At 38.3% G+C, this 21,945-nt stretch overlaps 1 protein-coding gene across 10 annotated transcripts in view; it reads left to right on the top strand.

The window, feature by feature from the left end:
• NEK7 (NIMA related kinase 7) overlaps window positions 1–21,945 on the top strand; it is a 75,205-nt gene that overhangs the window by 21,977 nt on the left and 31,283 nt on the right. For all 10 annotated transcript variants that reach the window (XR_008748942.1, XR_008748945.1, XR_008748946.1 and 7 more), the window contains 2 exons: window positions 7,936–7,998; window positions 8,503–8,613. Coding sequence is in view for 4 of the 10 variants with exons in the window: in XM_055814997.1 (XP_055670972.1) it covers window positions 7,936–7,998; window positions 8,503–8,613 (174 nt within the window). In the remaining 6 variants the exon portion in view is untranslated. The remainder of the gene's footprint in view (window positions 1–7,935; window positions 7,999–8,502; window positions 8,614–21,945) is intronic.

The following is a 21,945-nucleotide window of genomic DNA, read 5'->3' as shown; positions in this document are numbered from 1 at the left end:
ATAGCAGAAAAGCTTCTGTGTTTGATTTTTATTTAACCATTTAGTAAATTTCTAAGAATATACTTGGTGGTTGGTAGGAAATAGGGTTAAAGAGTTGTGCCTCTCCTGAACGGCTTTATCCTGATAATGTTCCAGTTGTCTCAAAGTATTCAACATATGCTGTTGGTTTTCTGTTGAATTTTATTGCATAGTGCACGTCAGGAGGGCTTATGTTCTGTGAACTGTAAAATCACGTTCCATATGAAGGCTGGATGTATGTAGAAGATGATTGTCTGAATGGAAAAGGAGGTTTGGTTAACCTGTAAGGGAAAACAATTCCAAAGCATACAATGAAATGTTAACTGGATTTCAAAAGGCTTGTGGCAGCACTGAGTGTTCATTTGGCACAGCTGTTTTGGTCTGCATAGTTGATGTCTAAAGCTGTTGCATTTGGGCAGAAGACCATCTTAATTGTTACTGTGCTTCTGTGACCTTCCCTAAGATTCTGTAGAAATATTTTTGTTTGATATGGTCACAATACTTAATTTCAGTATAAAATTTGTTTTCATAAATACCTTGTGGTGAGAAGTGATTGCTTTTTCAGAGGAGCTCTTGTGGGTCTGCTCTATGATGGTGCATATTTTGCTTGTAATGTCAGTCATGTTTTATTCAAATTAAAATACTGCCTTTTTTTCTGTTGCCTCATTAATGGAAGCTCAGCATGGACAAAATAGGAGGTATGCTGCTCTTTGTCATGAGGAAGAGGCTCTATTCTCTCTGTTTTAGACCTGTGCATGGATACTGCTTTCCACATTTCCACACTGAGACAGTGTCTCTAAATGCTGTACGTTGCATTAAATACCGTAACTAACATCTGGACTTTCTTCTACTTCCCTATTTTCATCTCGCATCTTTCATTCTTGTCTCACATCTTGACTACTTCGTGCCTTCCTCTCTGATCGTGCAAGTAGTGTCCGTTCCACCCCCTCCCCATTTCATTTTCCTGGCTGGATTGGGTGTGTAGCTGTTCTCTTTATGTGTATTTGATCAGGGGCTCCACATGTTTGCCTCTACCTTCAAGGGCTGATGTGACTTAGAATTCTTCAGTTGTCCCTTAAAGAGTTACTGAATCTCAGGCCATTTTTGGTTCCAAAAGGATTGCCAGTTTTGAGTTCTTATGAAGCTTTCCAACAAGAATGTTTATTTTCTGCTATTAAAATTTTATTTGGCTGAAATATGTACAATATTGATAAATCTTACATTCAAGTGTACAAAATGTATGTTTGTGGAAGTAAATGTGAGCAGAAGCAAGTGGCAGTAAGATGCTCTAGGAGAAAGGACAAGCAGATGGTGACAGAAACCACTCTCTGATTTCATAGTTGCTGTTGAGTCCAGATGACATGATGAAGTAATATTCCTGTTTTGATTTCCAGTAGGATATGTTGCAGAGTGAAAACTGTTTAATTTGCAGTTTCTTTCTAGTAATTTCACCAGCAGTAATTTAACCAATTTCTTGTTGTACCCTTTGTGCTTCATCCTCCATGTGTGATTTGCTGCCTTGTAATGAAGGCAATGTTCTCCTTTTTTTTTTTTTTTCTCCCATCGAACTCTGTTTCTGAACTATGCTGTTGAAATATTACCTAAATAAAACCAGAATTAAACCCCAAATATTCATTTCTTTTGTTAATGTCTAAACTACACTTTGAGTCAAAGAAATAGCAGGCAAGACCAGCCACAGATAAACTATGAACAGAGCAGTGTAAGTCTGAAGAGCTTCAATATCAGTTTCTTAACGTGTTAAGTGTGAGGTCCAAACTATACTGAAAGGTGGTGCCTGAGGAAGAAGCCGCATGTCTCTGCTACTGGCACCCTCGGTAACCCTTGCAACAGAATCATCCCCACCAGGTACCCTGGGGTATGGCATGGTGTTCAGAGCAATGAGCGCTCCAGTGGTAACTGGCAAGGGGAGGTAAGCAGCTGCTAGAGACTGGAACAAATGCTCAGAAAACATCCTTAAAGAGCAAAAGAGTAAAGTCTGAAGTCAGCAACTGCAAGGCTGTATGAGTTCACTTGCTGTTTTTTCAAAACTGAAATCATTATGTGAAACTGCATATTTCAACAAATTTCCAGATTCATTAAGTTTCTGCCTTATGTTGTTCCACCTTTCCTTCCCTTTCATTCTAAAATTGGAGACCCCTGTGTTAGAGATTGAGACAATGAATCCTTTTATCTAGCACTTACATTCATTATTCATTGTGCATTGTCAGTGGATTGCTACATCAGGCCTGAATTAGAGATAATTAATCTTAGGAAAGCACTTCTAATTTCACACTTTATGAAGGGCTGTTGTCTCAGCACAGCAGTTCCTGGTGGCAAAATACTCTAATGCTTGTTGTTGCTCTTCGGTATACTCTCTCTTGATGTGCATACAAGTCTTCATTTTGCTTACTTCTGGGTAGTTTTACAGCAGTCATGCTTGTGTTTTGCTTTGGAAATAACTTTTTGGTATTTTTATTTTATGCAGAATTTCAAACAGAAGTTGGGTAAATTGTTCTTTAAATGGTGAGGTTAGAAAGACCTTTATCCTTTTCAAAACTCAAGAAGAAAATCTGGAATAGTGATGGACTTACCAGCAAGAAGAATCAAGTAGATTCCCAGCTCGGCATGTTACTTCAGATGATGTGCTAAATTGGTAGCTGGTAATTGATCAGATAGTCTACACTTAGAACCCAAGGCCTGATGTTTTCCATCTGGTGGTTAATTTGTTTCTAAACCATCTTATTATGCAGGTAGTTTTCTAGGAGCTCTACTTGCACGTGTGAGCATGCATGTAAGAACTTCACTCGGGAAGTTGATCTCATGTATTGCAACCTCTTTGTTTAGTTTACACGTCTGCATAGGGAACAGTTCCTGCTCTGTGGTTTACAATAGCTTAGAAACGATTCTAAAATTACTGCTATCTCTTGGCAGTACTTACAACTGGCATTTCTAGAATGCTGAAAGAATAAAACTATAATCTATGCTCATATGAAGGTACCGGAGAAGTGATTCGGTGCAAAGGTACCAGAGATCCCTTAGCTGCATAGCACATAGAGGGGAATATTTTGAAGTGAGTATCAGTGCATGCTTGTCCTTCTGCTTTTCCTTTGTATGCTATTGATTTAAGTAGGAAATGAAAAACTGAGACCTAGAAATGGACTTTTTGTTTCACTTAGCATTTTTGCAAAGTGGAAAAAAAAATATGCTGAGGACTTTTAAAAAGCTGTCTTAAGTCTCTTCAGCTGTATTTGCGAACTAAGGTGTAGTGCTTACCACACTGATATTTTTTTTTGATTACACTCTTCATGAAAACTGGCATATGATAAAAATATTTACTATAATTTTTTCTATTATTAGGTTTTTCACTGCAAACATAATTCCTTTGTAGAAATGTTGATCTTTTAGTCCTTGAAAATAGAAATTGGGGGAAAATAATTACAATTTTAAATAAGAGTATATTACACTGTGCAATTTGTGCTGACTAGAGAAACACACCTCCAACCTGAATTACCCTGTGATCCTGACCTCATAAATGGAGTCAAGAATTAGAATTTATTGTTAGTCTAATTAATGCCCTAGCAGTCTAATCAAAATGCAGCAGTTTTCAAGTGTTGGTATCACTGTAATTGGCTAACAATATAGTCTAATTACTACTAGTTTCCAATAATTGCTGTATGGAGCATCATCAGTGTCCTGAGCTCTGCTGGGAGGAGGATGCTGGGTGGTGGCTTTATGTGAGATTTTGCTGGGTGTTTTCAAGTGGTCGGTTGCTAATGCTTTGTGTTGATCTGAAAGCTTACAGATGTTAATGGCTCTGGTTTTGTTACACCTGTATTGTATCTGCTATAATTTCCTTAAGACTGTAGTTGCACAAAGCTGAGTTGAATCTAAAAATGAGCTAGACAGAAGTCATTCAGCTGTAATGACTTCCTTATAGTTAAGTCACTCAGCTGCAAGGCATGTGCTGCTACAGCTAAAGCCAAGCTCAAAAAAGTAAGTGCAGGAGAAGTCCAGACAAAAGGTTGGTATCCTTCAATAGCACATCTGGGGCAGTCCTGGGCCTGTGCCCTGCTAATAACAAGGCAGTACTGCCTTCACAGTGGGATGAGTCAGTGTGCCACGCTTGGGGTAGAGAGCTGGGAAGGTAAGCTGACCTTTCAGGTTGGCTTGCTGAGTAACAGTAGCTGAAGATGGAATGAGTCTGTTTGCAAAGCTATAAGCTGTTACGGTTGTGATGGAAATACTGATATCGCTTCCTATTGTTACGTTAATGGCCAGGCTGCATTAACCACAAGGAAAGACCAGCTTCTGCTGCACCATCATCTGGTCTGCGACAGCTCCTGCAAAATAAGCCTTCTGAGTGCTGCCAGGTGCCACATCTAATTTTGACATGCACTTGGAAGGATGTTCTTAAGCTCTTAAAATCTTTTACTGCAGCTTGTTTTTTTTGGAGTAAGATGTTCTTCAGTGTTGAGTCGTCTTCTGGTGATGGAGCGTGGAGGCTTTTTCATTTTGTTTACAGTAGCCCCGTGTGTGAACTGACATGGGCTATTACACTAGGAGCCTCTGATCTGAGCTGTAGCAGTTTGGCAAAATGGAAAGATAATCTCTTCAGAAAGAAAATCTCTGCAAACTGCTTGAATCTGGTATGATAGGGCAGAGGTTCTTCAGAGGCCATGGATTGAGTGGCTTTTTTGAAAATTTTTTATTTTATTCTATTGTTGTTGTTTTGGGTTGTGGGTTTTTTTTTTCCTAGCCTGATCGTTGGAAGAGGTTAGTGCCTGTGAAACTGAAATTCTGAATTTTTGGGAAAGTTATTTATAGACTTTTAAGGTTAGGGCCAAAGTCTAATGGAGAACCTCAAGAGCAATATACAATAGATCTCCAGATTGTCTGTGTAAGGATTGTGTTTGTAAGGATCATCTTAAGACTCAGGTTTTTTCTTCCTTTCTTTTATTCAGGTAATGTTTGAAATACTCTGTTTAGCTGAAGCTGTGACAAATGTGCCACTCTTTTGCTACGCTTCTTACAGCAGTATAGGGAGTCATGTTTATAAAACTCCAGTCTGTCCTTTTGTGAGAACAGCTGCTTGGTTTAGTATACTCCAGGCTGTTTAATAACAAATTAGAATTGCTGGGAAGAGTAGCCAGAATACACAAACAAAAATTTGTCTTTCTTTCCTAGGCCTTGGTCCTAGATCTTTCACAGTTCTGAGCCTAGGGCTCACAAAATCTGCTTGTGCAGTGTGTAGGGAAGTGCTCCCTGTGCAGCCAAGGTAACGTGCCCTTTGGCAGGTTGGAACAGCCATTACCAGGTACAAACCACCCTGCTTTTTCATGAAAAGAAATTCTTTTGAATCTTGAAATTGTACTTTGGGTAATTTCTCCAAATGGTACCAGGAGACAATTTGTGTACAGTTTTCTAAAATTCCTGCTGCAGCTTTGATTAGGTTCTCCAGTGTTTTGGAGTTCTATGTCATAAGGAGTGTTCTTATCTCACGATTATTTAGAATTTAGCAAAGGTGTGAACTTCAAAACGCATCCCTGTACCTGTCCCTTTTTTTCCCTGCTCCCCCGTACACACTTCCATTGATTGCTTATGGGAGAGGAGGTATAAAATTTTCCATTTGCTGGGCTACGGGGAAAGGCAGTTATGATCTTGTGCCTTCCCAGTACTTCCTCAGTTAATGTGCTCACTTTCATGTTTAGAACTTTCCTAAGTTTCCTAGAAAAAAAATCATTACAGGCTTTCATGACTGTGCCAAACACTAGGACTTTAGTCTATTGTCCAAAGGATTAAAGAGCAGTGTTTTTTTCATTCAGAGCTGAGATCTGTAACAGATGCTATTTCATGTCCTTCTCTAAGTTCCCAGCCTTAATTCATAAAGTACCTTTTCTGTCTTTTTCATCAGTGTTATTTACCTTCTTGTATCTGTAATTTCATATATAGTACTAACTCTTTTCTTCTACTACATCTGAAATTGCTTTATTTCTTAGTGTTAGTGTTCCTTTATTGTGGCTTACCCTGCTGTGTTTCTATTGAGTCCCCCCCAATCTCCTTCTTGAACAATTGCTTCCCATCATCCTGGCGTTAATATACAAGTAGTTGTGAATTGGTTTGTTCCCTTTCTTTCTTGGTAACTAGTTCTGTTTTCTTCTTTGTTTCCTCCTCTCCTTTTTCTTCTTACTATCCTGGAGTCAGGCATTTGAGTTCTTGACGTAGACTTGTCTTTTTGGTCAAAAAGTGAATCTTGTATCCACTCCAGGCTGTTTTTTCTTATGCCAGCTCTGAAGACAGAAGGTTGGGTGTCTGAAGGGAAGCAGTGGCTAGTCAAGGGCATGTTTGCTCTATGCATGAAGTCTCTAGACTTTGCCTTTCAGTTGATTAAGGGAATGACAAACTTACTTTGCATAGTGGCATACAAAGTGAAGATGTGGTTTAGCAGGTCATATGTGGACTTACTGATTTGTTTGAACTTCTTTGAGTAAAGACTGTGATTCACATGGACAGTTACACAGTCAGTATAAGAGATGACCTCTCTGCAGACATTCAGTACTCTAAATTCTGTTAATCCTTATTTTTGTTTCTGGGGTTCTTGGCAAGATATGAAATGGAAGTGGTCAGCTGTTGAGCTTTTGATCTTTTCGAGCTGATGGAACCAGGTACCAGTGACTTTAACAGTACATAGCATCTTTTCCTGGAGACTATCCAGAAAGAAATAATTTACATTGAAAAGGTGTAACTGGGAAAGATAGTATCATAAATGTTGTGGCAATTGCTAAACCTCATAGTGCATCTCTATTACTCTTCTGGATAGCTCAAAATGTAATAGGCAGACCACACGGAAATTGATGAGGGTGTTTGTATGTATGGGGTGTGTGTTGTTTGGGTTTTTTTGTGGGTTTTTTTTTTTTGGGGGGTGGGGCAGGGGGTGAGATGTGGGGGGTGGTTTGTTTATTCAGAAAGTTATTTCAAATGAGAGAGAAAGGGTTCCTTGAAGAAGGAACATTTTGGTCACTTCTAAGGGAAGTGGTTGGTGGCAGTGTATGGCGATGCGCATTTGAGAAAGTGAAGTGAGGAAGGAACCCAAAGGTGTTAAAAAAAGGGAGTGAAAATAGAACGATATTGGGTTAAATATAGATGTGTAAAACATGGACAAGGACTCTAATGGCTGGAAAAATTACTCCAAGCAAAAATTGAAATTAGTGGAGAGTAACGTGGTTAACTGGGGGAGATGCAAATGAGATAGATTGCAGAGTAATATGGAGCAGATGGGAGGTGGGGAAAAAAATGAAAAGCAGAGATGTCTGACTGTAAAAGGCTGTAAAAGTCAAGGTGACAGATGAGGGCTTAGAAAGAAGTGACTCCAGTAAACAAATTACGGAACCCAAATCCCTTCCTTGCTTACTGGAGACAAGGAAATGGGGAGAAAGAACTGGAGGTGACAATGGAGTTTTGATCCTGAGATAGAGTAAAAGTGTATGCATTACTTAGAATAGAAAATGAAGACTGTAGCAAGAGACTAGGGAAAAAAGGTATTCTTAGTACTAGAAAGAATCAGTTTGTGATAATGGTGTGGCAGGAATGGGAGACGATGCTGAGATTTGGATTAAAACCAACTTGAAGGAAATGTGATGAATTATTGCTGCGTGTTTGAACAGATATGTGGAGATGGCGACTAAGTAATTGGAAAATTTACTTACAATGAACTTGTTTCCTACAAGGGGGCTAAAAGAATCGATATAGCAGCGAATCTGTACATTAAATCAGAGCATTAAGAATATTAGGAATATGTCTTACTGTAGTGTTACATCTTGCCATGAAGTGCATAACTCGGGTAGCTTTATGCTATGAAATAATGATCACTCAATTTGCTGTATTTTTATCACTTAAAAATGTCTTATCTCTTGTCCATAGATATTTGATTTAATGGATGCCAAAGCCCGTGCTGACTGCATCAAAGAAATAGATCTTCTTAAGGTAAAAGATTTGTTTAAAAGGTGTGCAGCCATCATCAAAGTATATTAAGTTCTTCATAGATATACTGGAGGTGACCACTGTTTTATCTGTAAAGGAGTTTTTTAATCTTTATTGCTTATAAAATTAATGTTGAGAAGTAAATCCTATAGAAGAATAGGTAACTCTTCAAGTAGAAGTTCTGCTAAAAGTACACAGTATTTTAAACTGTGTACTCTGTACAGTAAAATACTGATTTCAGAAATTGACTTTGCTGTTTCAGGTAACAGTTTAGTGTGCTATTGCATAGATACATTGAAGCAAAATTCCTCTAAAATTGCAACTTAAATCATAATGTTCTTGCAATATATTTCTTGTAAATGCTGCTGGTAAGCATATACTTTTTGTATCATACTGAAATAGGTTGTAGGGGTTGTTTTGTTTGCCTAAGTAATAATGTTTCATTTGTCAGTCTTAAAAGATCAGACACTTTACACTAAAATGTGCATTATTATTCTGCTTTCTTAGCAACTGAATCATCCCAATGTAATTAAATACTATGCCTCATTCATCGAAGACAATGAACTGAACATAGTGTTGGAATTAGCAGATGCTGGAGATCTCTCTAGAATGATAAAGGTACGAGTTAACTTTTTTAAAAAAATTAAAAGCTTGTAACATTCAACAACTTTAGCTTTTCATTCTGCATGCTTATTGCTGCATGAAATGCAGTGAAAATGTTAGGAACTGTGAAGTGGAGTGTTTAGACTGATTTTTAAAATCAATGTCCAATATTGATGCTTATGTAAGTATTTTTAACATTGTTGTCCAGAAAGTAAGTGCAGTGGGGACATAAATAGACTGAAATTATGTTAGTGCTGGATAGAAGAAGAAAAACTGAAGGAAAGCACTGCCACCACAATTTAGAACAATACATTTTGACAGCATTCCTGATTCTTGGCACAGTTGTGTTTTGTGTTCTAATATTCTGTTTTATCTCTCTATATGTATCTATCTCTATATTCTATGTTAACTATAATAGTGAAAGTAGAGGAGGGCTGGTGTCAAGGCAGAAGTTGTTTCTTCTAGGTCTTGGTCTTGAGCTTTAACTGCTGACCAATTTAGCAAACAAAATAGTGGTTAAAATGGAAATAACTACATTATTTTATATGTTTAGTTAAATTTTTCTTTATCTTGAGACTAACAAATATTCTGGAAAAATATTTCATATTTGACTGAAATCAGATGCAGTGAAATTAATGATATGTGGTGTTGCATTACGGGTTAATTGCTTGCTTTTGTAATCTTTAAATGCCTGTTCTTCAGCTAATCAGAAAAATTTGTCCGAGACCGTTGGCCAATATAAGCTTTCTATTCTGCTACTTCCCCTCTTTCCCTACCCTTTCTTCCACTGGCTCTTGATTTTAGTATGTTTCTTTGGTGTGCTTTCTTGTGTGCACACCAACGTTATTGTTGTCAACACAACGGAGAAAATAGTGCCAGCCAATTAGCATTTGCTCAGCAATAGCTGGGCACAAAGCAGAGTTCTGCTGTTTTGCTTAGGACCTACATGAATAGAGAATCTTAATTTCTTCATTAATGACTCTCATACTGAATTTTTTTTTTTTTTAGCTTTTGAAGAATATTCCCCTCTAGAGTTACAATTGTAAGGTAGGACAGTCAAAATCTGGTTCTAAAGAGGTTGACAGGGTTCTGTTAATAGTTGTATCCAAATCTGATTTTTTTCGTCCATTTTACGAATTACTAATTCCGTGGGCTTACATCTCATGAAACATATAAAGGAAGGTTTGTCTTTTCTTTTGAATGTTCAGTTTTGACACAACAGTTATTAATATGAGTACTTCGTGACAGATTGCCTCATGGCATGTCTGGTCTTATGACCCATTGAAGCTTTTTCTTTTTCCTTTCTTTTTTTTTTTTCTTTTTTTAAAATAATTTTAAATCCAGCATGTGAATAATGGCTTCTTCAGTAAAGTTGGCCTCATTACACCTTGTCCAAGTTGGTGGGTATTTCTTACAGGCGCGATCTTCGAGGCACTTTGTGATTGTGCTCTTAACTCAGGGATCACATTTAATGTAGCAAACTTAGATTGCTGTTTGATGTTAATGACAGCCTATCAGGCTATTATTAAATATGTATGAGGTGTCACAATGCACTCCGTCTTCATGCTGCTGGTGGAGGATATGATTTGGTAGACTACTTAGTATGAGTTTAAATGTGGGGTGCATCAGTTATATAGCATCTTCTAAAAGAAGTATTTTAAAAATTGCCTGAAAAATAAATGGTATGTAATGGTATGGGAAATTCCTAGCAGGGCGGCTGCCTGTTACACCACTGGGGCAAGTAACTGTGTTACTAAACCAAACAAATCCTGCTCTGGTTTCCAGCGTTCTTGCTAGAATGCTGTTCTAAGTTTGTTGGAAAATGTTGTGGCACCCCCAGAAGAGTGTTTGGGTACCAGGCTGCTTGTGTGATTTATAGAAAGGATCAAGCATGTTTTTTGAAACTGTAAATGACCACAGCTTGAATGACACTGAAACCAGTGTTAATGTGAGGGAAAACGACTTAACTCATTTACTGGGGTGTTTGTTAGGACATTATTGGCACACCAGAGAATACTTACAAAGCTGCTGTGCCTTACATGGCACCTTAATGAATTCTTTAGTTCCTCCCTCAATGAACCCCGTCCTTGCTGCCCAGCTTTTACACCATCCCTCTTGTTACCTGTGAATAATACTCTCTTTGTCCCCATTGAGTAGACAACTGAGGAGAATCACTTTGTGTGTTCATATGGATTCTAATAGAGTTCATAGAATCTGCTGTATGACCAAAAAAAAAAAAGCAGCTCTGCATTGGCATTTACAAATCACATAATGAAGTGAGTGGCATCTCATGTGTTCTCTCTGTCTGTTTATGTATGTACATACAGACATTTAATCCGCTTCACCCTAATTATTTTTAATTACCTCTGTCACAGGGAGATGTTTCAGTACATCAGCATACATTCTCAAAAGTAGGAGGAACCAAAATTGAAGCTTTCTTATCTTACAGCTTTTAATGGCCTGGTAGAATTCTGAGATGCGGTGTGTCAGTAATACTGAGAGCCAGACGTTATCGGGAAGGGGGAAATACTTGCATTTGACTTACAGTTAGTTTTGCCCTAGAATATGTACCTCAGTACTGTGCAGCCCCTGTGTAGGGGTGGTGAAAGAAGGAAAAATTTGTGATTTTTCTGCCTCTGTGCATTAGGCTGCTGGATACTATTACATCAAAGATTTTTACAAGGAAGTTTTTAGTAACTATTGTGCTAGTTCCCAGTTGCTCATAGTCTGCTGTTCTTGTCGGTGGTCTGTAGTATGGAAACATGGTGATGGTATATGGCTACCAAGGTTAAGGGTAGTTCATGATGACTCCTGTTGTTACCTTGTAATACCACCTCGCTTTGCAATAGAAAGATACGTTGTAGAGCAGGTTTGAGCCTTGGTCTCTTTTCCTATTCGTCATGGTTCTCCACCACCACAGACAGCAACAGGGCGAAAATTGTTCTGTGGGCATTTTTAGTTTGGGATTTTTTTTTTTTTTAAAAAAAGCAACAATTGATATATTGGATAAAGAAAATGCCCTAAAAATGAAGAAGAATCTACTAAGTGCATTAGAAACTAGTAATTGCATTAATCAAGAAAATACTAAATTATTTATTATATAAATAAATATAAATCGTATAAATAATAATAATGATTCGGTAAAAAGAACTAGATAGTAAAGCCTGTGCTGAAGGTGTTGAAACAAGAGAATTTGAACTATCTTGCAAAATAATTAGCATATTTAAGATTAAAATAAATTTTAGTTTTGATAACATTTCCTTTAAGTCATGAATAAATTTCTTGGGTCTATTGCATTTCTGCAGATATTTTTAGTTTTTCTGGCAAATAATCCTAACATACCACAAAAAAACAAAAGGCGAACTTTAAACTGAACATGTAATACAGATCTTAAGGAAGTTGTCAGTGTTTTGGGAACAAGCATGAAAGCTTTCATCTAAAAAGTTGAAAATATGTTTGCAGCTTTCTCAAGGTAGATGGAAAAAAATTGTATTCTACAAGATGTTACCTAGATGTTGTCCCGCCGCAAGCAGATTAATTCCTGATGTGCAGTGCCAATTCACACACCAGGTTGGGATATTCCTTATTCCTTTGCACAGAGCAGGGAGCTAGGCAGTAAGGCACAAATGCCTAGCTCCCCGTCCGTCAACACTTTCATGCTATTTATACAGTTTAGCATACAAAGATGTCAGCCTTCGTTGGTTACAAGTTACCCAGCTCCTTCATTGCTTAGTACTCTTTCCCCATTCATGAAATAATTCTCTTGCTTCTCATGTTAATTAGTTCACATGCTCAATCTCAACTTCTTTTGGGTCTGGGGGATTTAATGAGTCATTGGTTGCGGTCTCCCCCTGCTGGAATTACCTTTACCTGTCCCCTAGTTTTGCTGAGCTCATTCCTTACGGTGAACTTCCAGTCAGCTCCTTCATCCTGTGGAGGTGCATCCTTTCTGAAGTTCCTCTCCTGAACAAAAGGATTTGCTGGTGCTTAACGAAGTGCTCAGCAGGACATGCAGAGTGCTGGTTAAGGGTTAATTCAGGTTCCAACTCATACTCCAACTGTGTCAAAGTCAAACTGCCAATAACATGTTCAATTCCATCAACCACCTGGTATCACAGGCACTTCATCCACCTTTCAGAGAACATTTTTTTCTTGTGTATTTTTTTTTAACTTTAAATTGAAAACCCCGCAAACATACTATAATTAGCTAGGTAAAGTAAGACAAATATTTTAAAACTTCGCATCAGTATGAAGTTCATGTTGGTATCTTAGGTTTCTGCAGTTAGGAACAATGAATTCTTTGTCCTTAAACATACTGGGGTTTTATAGGACACTTAAAATACAGGGATATCACTTTCCAAGGAACTGATGCATATCTAAATTGCTCATTGCTGGAGCTCTGTTTAGACTTGTTTGAAATATCATTGATTATCATTCTGATGTTTCACCAGTGGTGGATATTTTAGTCTTCACTGTGTGAAATTGCATCAGGCAATTTCTTCTCTCCGCATGGTCTGGGCTGCAGACCCTCTGTCTTCTCCCCATGCCAAAATAGCAGTGAGTGTTTTTTGGAACTTCTTTGCAGTGCTCCAGGGTTCACTGCCTCGCCTGTGCTGCATTATGGGACAACTTGCTCCTTTTCCAAGGGCTTTAAAAGTGGAAGCATTTTTAGCTTCAGTCATTGGCAGCTTTGCCAGCCCAGAATGCTGCTCCTGCCCCTGTGAAGCACGCCTGCATTGCAGAACCTGTGTGACTGCAGCCCGGGTGTGTTACAGTGTGAGGAGGCTGCAGCGTGAGATGACAGCCTATAGACTTGCTGTAATAGCAGCAGACCTAGAAGGGACAGAGGGGCACAGGGTAGTTATTACAGTGAGCCTTATCTTAAGTGTTCAATGGTGGCTGTCATCAGTCTGAACTGGGGTGGTGATCAAGCGCAGGTCAAACTTCTGCATGAGGTGCTTTTATGGCCTTGGTGCATCTTGCCCCACTGTTGTTGCAGCGTGGCAGCGCTGAGGGGGCACGTACTGCTACGGAAGCCATTTACCTTTTTCTGTCTGGAAACTAGCTGCCTGGATTGCTGGATGGCTAGTAGCCCGTGGTTAACTGTCCTCACTGCAGTGAAGCTAGTTACATTGCTAAGAATGGAAACTTGTCGCTTGTTTTTTCAAACTATTTTCTGGTGGATTGCTGTCCTGGGAATGTGCTAGAAATAGAGATGGTTTTGCAGAAAGTGGCATTATTTGATTAATATTGACAGCACACGTTAGCTATAGTTTAACTTCTGTTTATTTGCAAGAGTGATTTTTTTCTTTTGCTGTGATAATTGAAAGATTTGTTGGGAGTATGAATTTAGGGAAGCACCCATGTAAGGAAGAGGTGCGGTGTCAGTCTAGTAGGTCAGGTGTTTAACCCTTCCCAGGGCATGACCCTAGTTTTTTGGGAAACCCTCAACTATTAACTGACTATACTGTGTGGCTATCTCTTAATAATCCAAAACAATGATTTGCAGTTTTAGCAGTTGTAGGACGTAGTTGGTACTCATGTTTGGAAGGCTGGTGGGACAATGTCTCCGATGTACTTTGAATGGCAGTGTTGCAGAAGCTGTATTCTGCTGTGCGCACACACATGTAACAGGACAGTAATTCTGTCTGTTTGCTGTTAGGGTTGCCAAAGATTTCGCTGTGTGAGAAAGTGTTTTCAGTTTGTCAAAACATAACAATTTTGTACTAAAATGTTGCATGCCAGCTGCCCGCTTGAGGGTGTATGTTTCCAAAAATGTTACATGATTTAGTAGATGGCTAAGGAAAAAATACATTGCTCTGCTGAGATGTACATTTGTTAGTTTGTTTTTAAATCTATTTATTTGTTTTAAAATCTAGCAACCACTGTACCTGAAATATTGTAGGCATCTGTGCCTTGAAACAGAGACTTAAAACTTGGGAAGGGGGTTTTTGTTACAGTAATGGCTGTGAAAACTCACCTAAACTGAAATTCTTACACAAAAGTTCATATGTGCTTAATAGAAATTGCTGGGTCACAGCAGCCAAAGTGGAGAATTTCTGTACATGTGGAGCTGTGTGAATCTTTTGCATCTCTTAGAGCTGACAGCTTTGCATACTACCTGAGTGACTATGTTTCAGCCTATAGTATGGGTGACTTGAAGTGGCTTTGCCAGAAATAGCTTTTTCCAGATGCTTTGGAGGGCTGAAGCTTTCCTGTCTCTCAGTGGGTATTTATTCTTTCTAACAGCATGGGGAAGGGAGTAATGTGAGGTGAATGTGAAGAAGACAAAAGACTAGGCAGACAGAAGAGTGGGCTGCCAGAAGCAGCTAAGTGATCCTTAAGTGGGGAGAGAGAGGATCTGACTGGGAATAGGGAAGACAAGTGGACTGGAACTAGCTGGTTAGCAGTTTTTGAGAGAAGGTAGACTGGGAAGTTAGGACACAGGGCAGTAGAGACTGAGGAGCGTAAGAGAATGAATATAAGAGCGATGGGTTGGGAAACTAGAATGGGAATCCCAATACCGGACACGAGCACAGTGATATTGAGAAGAGCTAGTGTGTTGCCAGAGGTAGGACAGACTGGGCAAAGATCGTAGAGACAGAAGCTGACTGCTGGTAGGGAGAGGGCCTGCGTGGGATAACTTGGACTGGCCGGGACCACGATGCGATTGTTTAAATGGAGAAAATGGGATGAAGGGACAGGTCTGGGATGGGGCCAGAGAAGAGGCAGGTTGCATAGGTATTACAGATCGAATACAGGGGAACACAAAGAAGAAGCTGTCCTGTAGCGTACTGCCCCATAGAGTGGGACTCAAGGTTCATGAGTGTTGCTGTTCTGCTGTCGTTGGCAAATACTGATGAAGTCCGCTGGTGGTGCCTACCCATTACCCGCTGAAGGATGGTACTCTTCTGTGCGAGTTACTTGGTCAGATGTAATACTAGCTGTGACTGCAAAAGTGCCAACGCCGGTAGGTTGTGCATAGCAGTATAATAGAGCACCTGCATTTCTTGGTTATTTTTATGCTTTTTTGAATCTAGGGAATTGCTTATAACCTAAGGAAGCAACACTGAATCTGAAAAATCAAGCATTCAAAGGCTAGAAAATCCTACAACAGATTATCTTACACTCTGGAAAATTACAAGTTTATGTCTTCAAAAAACCACTTCTATTTAATGTTAAGGGTGCAGCTAGTCTGGGTAGAAATCGTGATGGTGTAGTACATGCACCACCATTTGTTGCATCTTTGCTGCTGCCTTTGCTGCAGCGGTGGTTTTCAAAGCAGGGAATTCAAGAAAGACAAAGGTTTAATGGTTAATACAAATGAATGCTCTTGCAAAGACTATCCTTTCTTACTGTCTCTGGTACTGTTCCTAAGGGATACTGTATAAACTACTTCACTATTTTTTGGTGGGAGTTGTAATCGCTTATTCTGTGTTTCTGATAATTAAGGTAAAACTCAGAGTTTGATTTGCAGAAGTATGGAGCGTTCAGAGCTTCATCTGTTCTGAGTGGAAAACTGCTTTGAAGATGGACTGTTTCATAAAGCTAAGTATGCTGAAAGGAGGTGCTTAAATTGGTGCCAGAATTAATTAACAGTTTAGATCTTAATTCTGTGCTCCCATTATAATCTTTAAAATGGGGATATTACTACCTTATCACTTCTAAGACCATTTGTAAAGGTAAACGTCACAAAGTTTATTTTATTAATTTGATATTCCAATGATGCATACCAGGAAGTGGTACCCCTCCTTGAAACTTATATTTAATAATAGATTTTGAACAGTGCAAATAAATAAAGCCTAGAGACATTTTCAAGTGGCTCATTAGCTGAATGTCTGGAATGAGGAAAGGGTCTTTTGACATAAAGAAAATGGAACTGAAAACTGTGCACTCACACTCTCAAGGGGGGCTTTAATTCTGAGATTTTTCTTATACTTGTGTCCAAATATTTGACGTCATGATTATTAAAAAAGTATTTTTAAAGTAGTCTTTTTGTGCATGTTTCTATATTTTCATTTTTTGATACTGATTTATCTTGATCTATAAATGCAAATTTTAAAACATGGATTCTGGTTCTTTTGGTTTTCAGCAGTATCTGTGTCTCTTGTGCGTTTTCCTTTTTTTTTTTTCCTTTTTTTTTTTTCTTCCGTGACTGCTAGATTCAATTTAAAAAACACCCCCCCTCACCCCCCATGCCAAACCTCCTGACTCGTACTCTTTGGTTTAACATATTGTTATGTTTTATAATATAGAACAGTTTGGCACCTTGCTGAAGCTACATAATCGATAAAAGTTAAAAGCTTAAAATTTTTTTCCTTATTTTTTTTTTCACATTCTGTATCACCTTTATTCTTGGCTTTTTTGTGTACTCACTTTTTTGAAAAGACTTAAAAAAAATAGTGTAGCTGAAGGAACAGGTAATAGAATAAGATACTGTAACACAGTGTGTACTAATTACAGATCAAAGCTAAGTGATTTCTGTGTGCCTTTTCCTAAAGGAGAAATCTCAGGCTTTGAACCAGTCAGGCTAGTTTTTGTCACTAACTTTTTTTAAAGCTACTAAAAATCTTTTTCTTAAACTTATCTTTTTACACCCTGTAATTAAAAAAATAGTGCATCCTTATTCAGCTTTGTATATATTGTTAACGATGTAGCAGGTAAAAAGAGGGCTGGGTGGGGAAAGGGCCACTCTGTGGATGGGGCTGTGAAGTCCTAAAACAAAAAGCAAAGGCATTTTAAGCCCTGCTGCGGTAGGAGAGGCAGTTCTGGGAAGCTTTTGCTCCCCGTACGTGTGTTCCTGGGGTGTCTGACAGGTGCTTGACTGTCACCGTTGCTGCCAAGCACAGGTAAGCAGAATGAGAGCAGCGGCAGCAGTCGGCTGGGTGTGGGTTACATGTGTGCCAGCAGAAGGAAAGCTGACTGGTCCTGCAGTTTATAACCAGTAGGGTAATTGGGCTTGGTAATTGCCAGGCAGGCTTGTTAGGTTTTCTGAGAATCTGCCATCATCTGTGTCTGCCATTGGAGCAATAAGAATAAGCAGGCAGATTTTCTGCTAAAATAATTAACTATCAACACTGTTTTGTCTTGTGGATAGCCCCCTTCGCAGACATCCCACCTGAAGCTGTTGTGTGAGCTTACTTGTGTGGCTGTAGCTGGGAGGGGAACAGTGTCAGTCAGCTTTGAAAAGTTACCTTGATGGTGAACTTCATTTAACTATTACATAGGCTGTTCAGATAGGTCTAACTGGGGCAGAAATGCTTGGAGTACTTATTCTCCACCTTTGCCCACTGGAGCTAAAATTGTCGGGCTCCATGAATCTTTAAAGAGCAAGAAGTGAAAGATTTTATTAAACAGTAGTTCTGGGTGCTTTTCTTGTTTGAAATGCCCTGCAAACAATACTTGGAGATTATTTTTAGTTATTCACACAGTTGTTCTTGAAAAATTTGTAGTGTCAGTGTTTGTGCTATATGAGTAACTTGCTGAGAATGAAGAGAGGTTTTGAATGTCTGCCTTATTTGTAGCAAAAAGAAAAAAAAAAATTAAGATGGTAGCCTCTGTATTTTCTGTCATGCTATTGCTTTTTATTAGGAAGTAGAGTTAATGATTCAAGCATGAGTTTCACCTCTTCATGCTGTACCAGTTTTCCCAAGGGGATTTATTGGAGAGAGATGCATGTAAACAAATACTGTTGAATTTAAACATGTGGCTGTGTATTTTAAGAAGAGCCACTCGGCGGTAAACAGCAGAGACAATGAAAATGATCCGTATTGGTAATTTTATTTTAGTGGCTCTGCAAGTATATTTGATTTCAGTAGGTGATCTTTTCTGTCTGAGCACTGTGTGTTCTTGTGTTTTTGCTTGAGCAAAAATGTTAGATGGAACAGAGTGACTGTAGGTGGACTACTCAATAAGGAAAAATGAAATGAATCCTTGCAAAGGCAGTTGGATAAAAATACGCATATAAAGTGACTTCGTTCAGAGATTTCTAAGGGATCTGAGTTTAATCAGGACTCTAAAGGTCTGATTAACAGATTATTAGCATGAAAGAATAGATACTGAAAATAGAAAATAGGAGGATTTTGACTTGTGTTTTTCTTACAAGGCTTTCTATTTCTTCTAAGTAGATGTCTTTAGATTGTGTGTGAAAGAAGATTGCGTTTGAGAAGATGTTTCTATCTCTGTGGTGGTGGATTTTTTTTTTTTTTAAGACTGTAGTTTAATTCTATTAATTTGGCCTTCTGATGCTAGTGTAGGTACTTCTATTATTACTACGATTATTTTGTCTATTAATTTTTGTACTGTATCTTAGTCTTTTGCTGCTATTGATTAAATGAAGTTACTTGCTGTATACTAAGATCACCAGTAGAGGAAGATTGAATTATTTTTTTTTTAAATGCATATTTTTTTTGTGGATTCTGGAAGGGAAAGAATAAATACATGGCATCTTCAGTAACTGGAGATGTAAAAAAACTGTAAAGCAAAGTTGGAAAAAGAACCAGGTAAATGTTTTATTTTTTTTAACTGTTATTAGTCACTTTATTGGCCAAGTACTTGCTACTTTCACTGTGTTCAGTTGGTAGATTGCGATGTTTTGTATGTGTTCTGTTTTCACAACTATGGGAATGCTGCCACTTTTGAAATGTAGGCAAATTTGATCACCTTGTGGTTGGTGGTGGGTGAATGGGTCAAGATGTGGTGAAAAGTTCTATTTTTGTTCTGCAAAGAAAGCAAGGAAAATGGCAGAGAACTTACCACAGTCTAAAGAGCTGGGAAGCTGAATGCATGGGAACTCAGAGCCAGGCAGAACTCCTGGGACACTGCTTTCATACTGGAATTATATAGCCTTTTAAATAGAAAATAAGACTTAGGTAAAAACTTTACTTCTATATACATGAGTCTCTGATCTTTACTCCAAAATGTAGAGGTGTTGAGGTCCATCTTCACTGTCTATCTTGATGACCCTGCACACCCTTGCCGGTTCTGGTTTGTTTCTGTTGTATTCACAGAGCAAGAATTCTTGCTTGTACTTCCATAACTTCTTATTACAGCTGCCTGACCTCATCTTTCCTCTCACTGTTCTTTCTGCTAGTCCAGAATAAAAAAGACTCTCAAAGAAACACAGGCAGAAGTGGCCAAGATCTTTGTTACATGTTACTCAGAAGTTCCTTGCAATAATTCTTTCCGCACCACTTTCCTCTTGATGAAGTTCAGGTTTCTTCCCACATGGATCTGGTTGTCGAATCACTGTGTTCTGATAAGTTTATGCAATCAAATTTGAAAAAAACCCTAACAAAACCTCTTTATATTTTTGTAAGCAAGAAGTGAAGTAATGGAGACAGATGTGATCAAGACCGTCATCAAAACATGAAAGAAAGGAAAAGGAATCTATTTAAAGGAAAGAAATGATCATTTCTGTTTTACTTTTCCCCCATTTCGTCCTTTTAGAAGGCAGCTCTAGCCTAGAACATGGACAGTGAAAAATTCAGGTATATGGTCTTGTGGGCTTGTTTGACAGTTTCACAGACTGTTTATTTTTAATAATGACTCTGCAAAATCGTTTAGATGATCAATTCATCATCTTTCGGCAAGAGATGTTCATAAACATCTTGCTTTCTATAGTTCACTTTGCTTCTTAAACACTAGGGTTTGTTTTTTTTTTTAACAATCTTCCATTTATTCCTATTTTTTTCCTATGCAATGAATTCTAAACCAAGGTAAATCACATCTTAAAATTCTCTGAGACACTAACGTCGGAACTGAATGCTAATTTTTTTCCAAGCATGGTTACTGAGATGTAGGCAGTCATATCTGAAATCTCCAGTTGTATTGAAATCATCTATGCTGTCTGCTCTTTACTTACTGGCAGGAAATTCTTAGTTTTCTTATAAAGGCCAAAGTCCTGTGTATTTCCTTTAAGAGTATTCTCTGAACTGTGCTTGTTAAGCCTAGATAAGGTTATTTGCTAATTGCTTTTGGAATTTGACCTTTAAAGCATCATCTTTAGAAAATCAGTATAATATAATTCCATGCTTTTATATTGACTTTAAACTTTTTTCCTGTCTATCTTATTTTATTTTATTTTTAATGTCTCCAAGAAACTGAATGATGTATGCTGTTTAGGTGCAGGGCAGCTACATTTAACTTTACTAGGATGGGAAACTTGAAGGATATTTAATTTTTCTTTTAGCAATTTATTAGAGAGAACCATGAAAGTTCTGTTTTCCCATAATGAAACTTCTCAGTCATTCTGTAAAAAGGGACAAAAAGACGAACCTTAAAGCTCTGTAAGGCATTTGAATAGCAAATGTATGACCACAAAAATTTCCAGTTGCCTTAAACGACTGAATTGCAGTTTTATCTGTACTGACATTGTGAAAACTCTTTTAAAGTAGTTTTTTGTGATTTCATTCTTAAAGACAGATGGAAATTTTGTGGGATATGGCTTTTGAAACAAATAATTCTTGCTGGGAGACAGTCTGCTGCCTGAGCATACCTGATATTCTCTGTTTACCTGACAAAACACTAGTTTGCAACACTGGCCAAATTTTAATGCACATGTACAAGCAGTTCCCTTTTTGTCCAGTTTCAGCTGTGTTGAGACTGATCTTTCACCTCAAACAGGATTATGTTTTTTTAATGTCACACCCTACAAAGTCAGTGGTCTAAGGGACGTCAGAACTGTCCTTTGAGCCTCAGACAGGTAGAAGAAGCAGAATAGTGAGATGTTGAAGATGAGAGTACTTTAGAAAGCTGTATGTCGGGCTGTATTCCTTTGAGGTCAAATTTGGGCAAGTAATAGCATCTTGTATACGATGGGGGATAACTGTATTAAGTTAACTTGATCATGTGGACCTTAGGATGCTTGAGACATTACAGTGCCAGGCAGTGTGAAGTAGTTTCAGTATTAACTGTTTGTGGTGTTACTACTATCCGCTACATTAGTGGTCAAAAATTACTGTCTTGGCATCCTGTCTTTGGCGTTTTGGTTTCCCTGTAGGGAGGGGGCAAAGCCCACAACCATTAAAATGGCATTTTGCATTGTGGACTATTTTAAAATGGGTCCGGCTTTGAATACAGTTAATATGTGCTGTATGAATTTAATTATGCTCTTTGGGATAAAATAGTTGTGACCATGTTTTCCATCGACTTATATTTCTTGTTAGAAGGTAAGGTTCTAAACAGGAGTGGAATTCCTTTTCTTTGTTGACTTTTCTCAGAACTAACACTGCCTGCTAGACTGTTTCCTGGAAACGTACAACTTGTTACAATGACTAGTTTTGCAAAATTGATCTTTTTTGGCAGTGGAAGCTTTTCATCACTGTTTTGCCTATTGGTGGACAACAG

The sequence above is a fragment of the Falco peregrinus genome, chromosome 10, assembly GCF_023634155.1.
Source record: "Falco peregrinus isolate bFalPer1 chromosome 10, bFalPer1.pri, whole genome shotgun sequence".
NCBI lineage: Eukaryota > Metazoa > Chordata > Aves > Falconiformes > Falconidae > Falco > Falco peregrinus.
The sequence above is the reverse complement of the archived record's forward strand: the minus strand, read 5'-3'. Positions and strand labels throughout refer to the sequence as shown.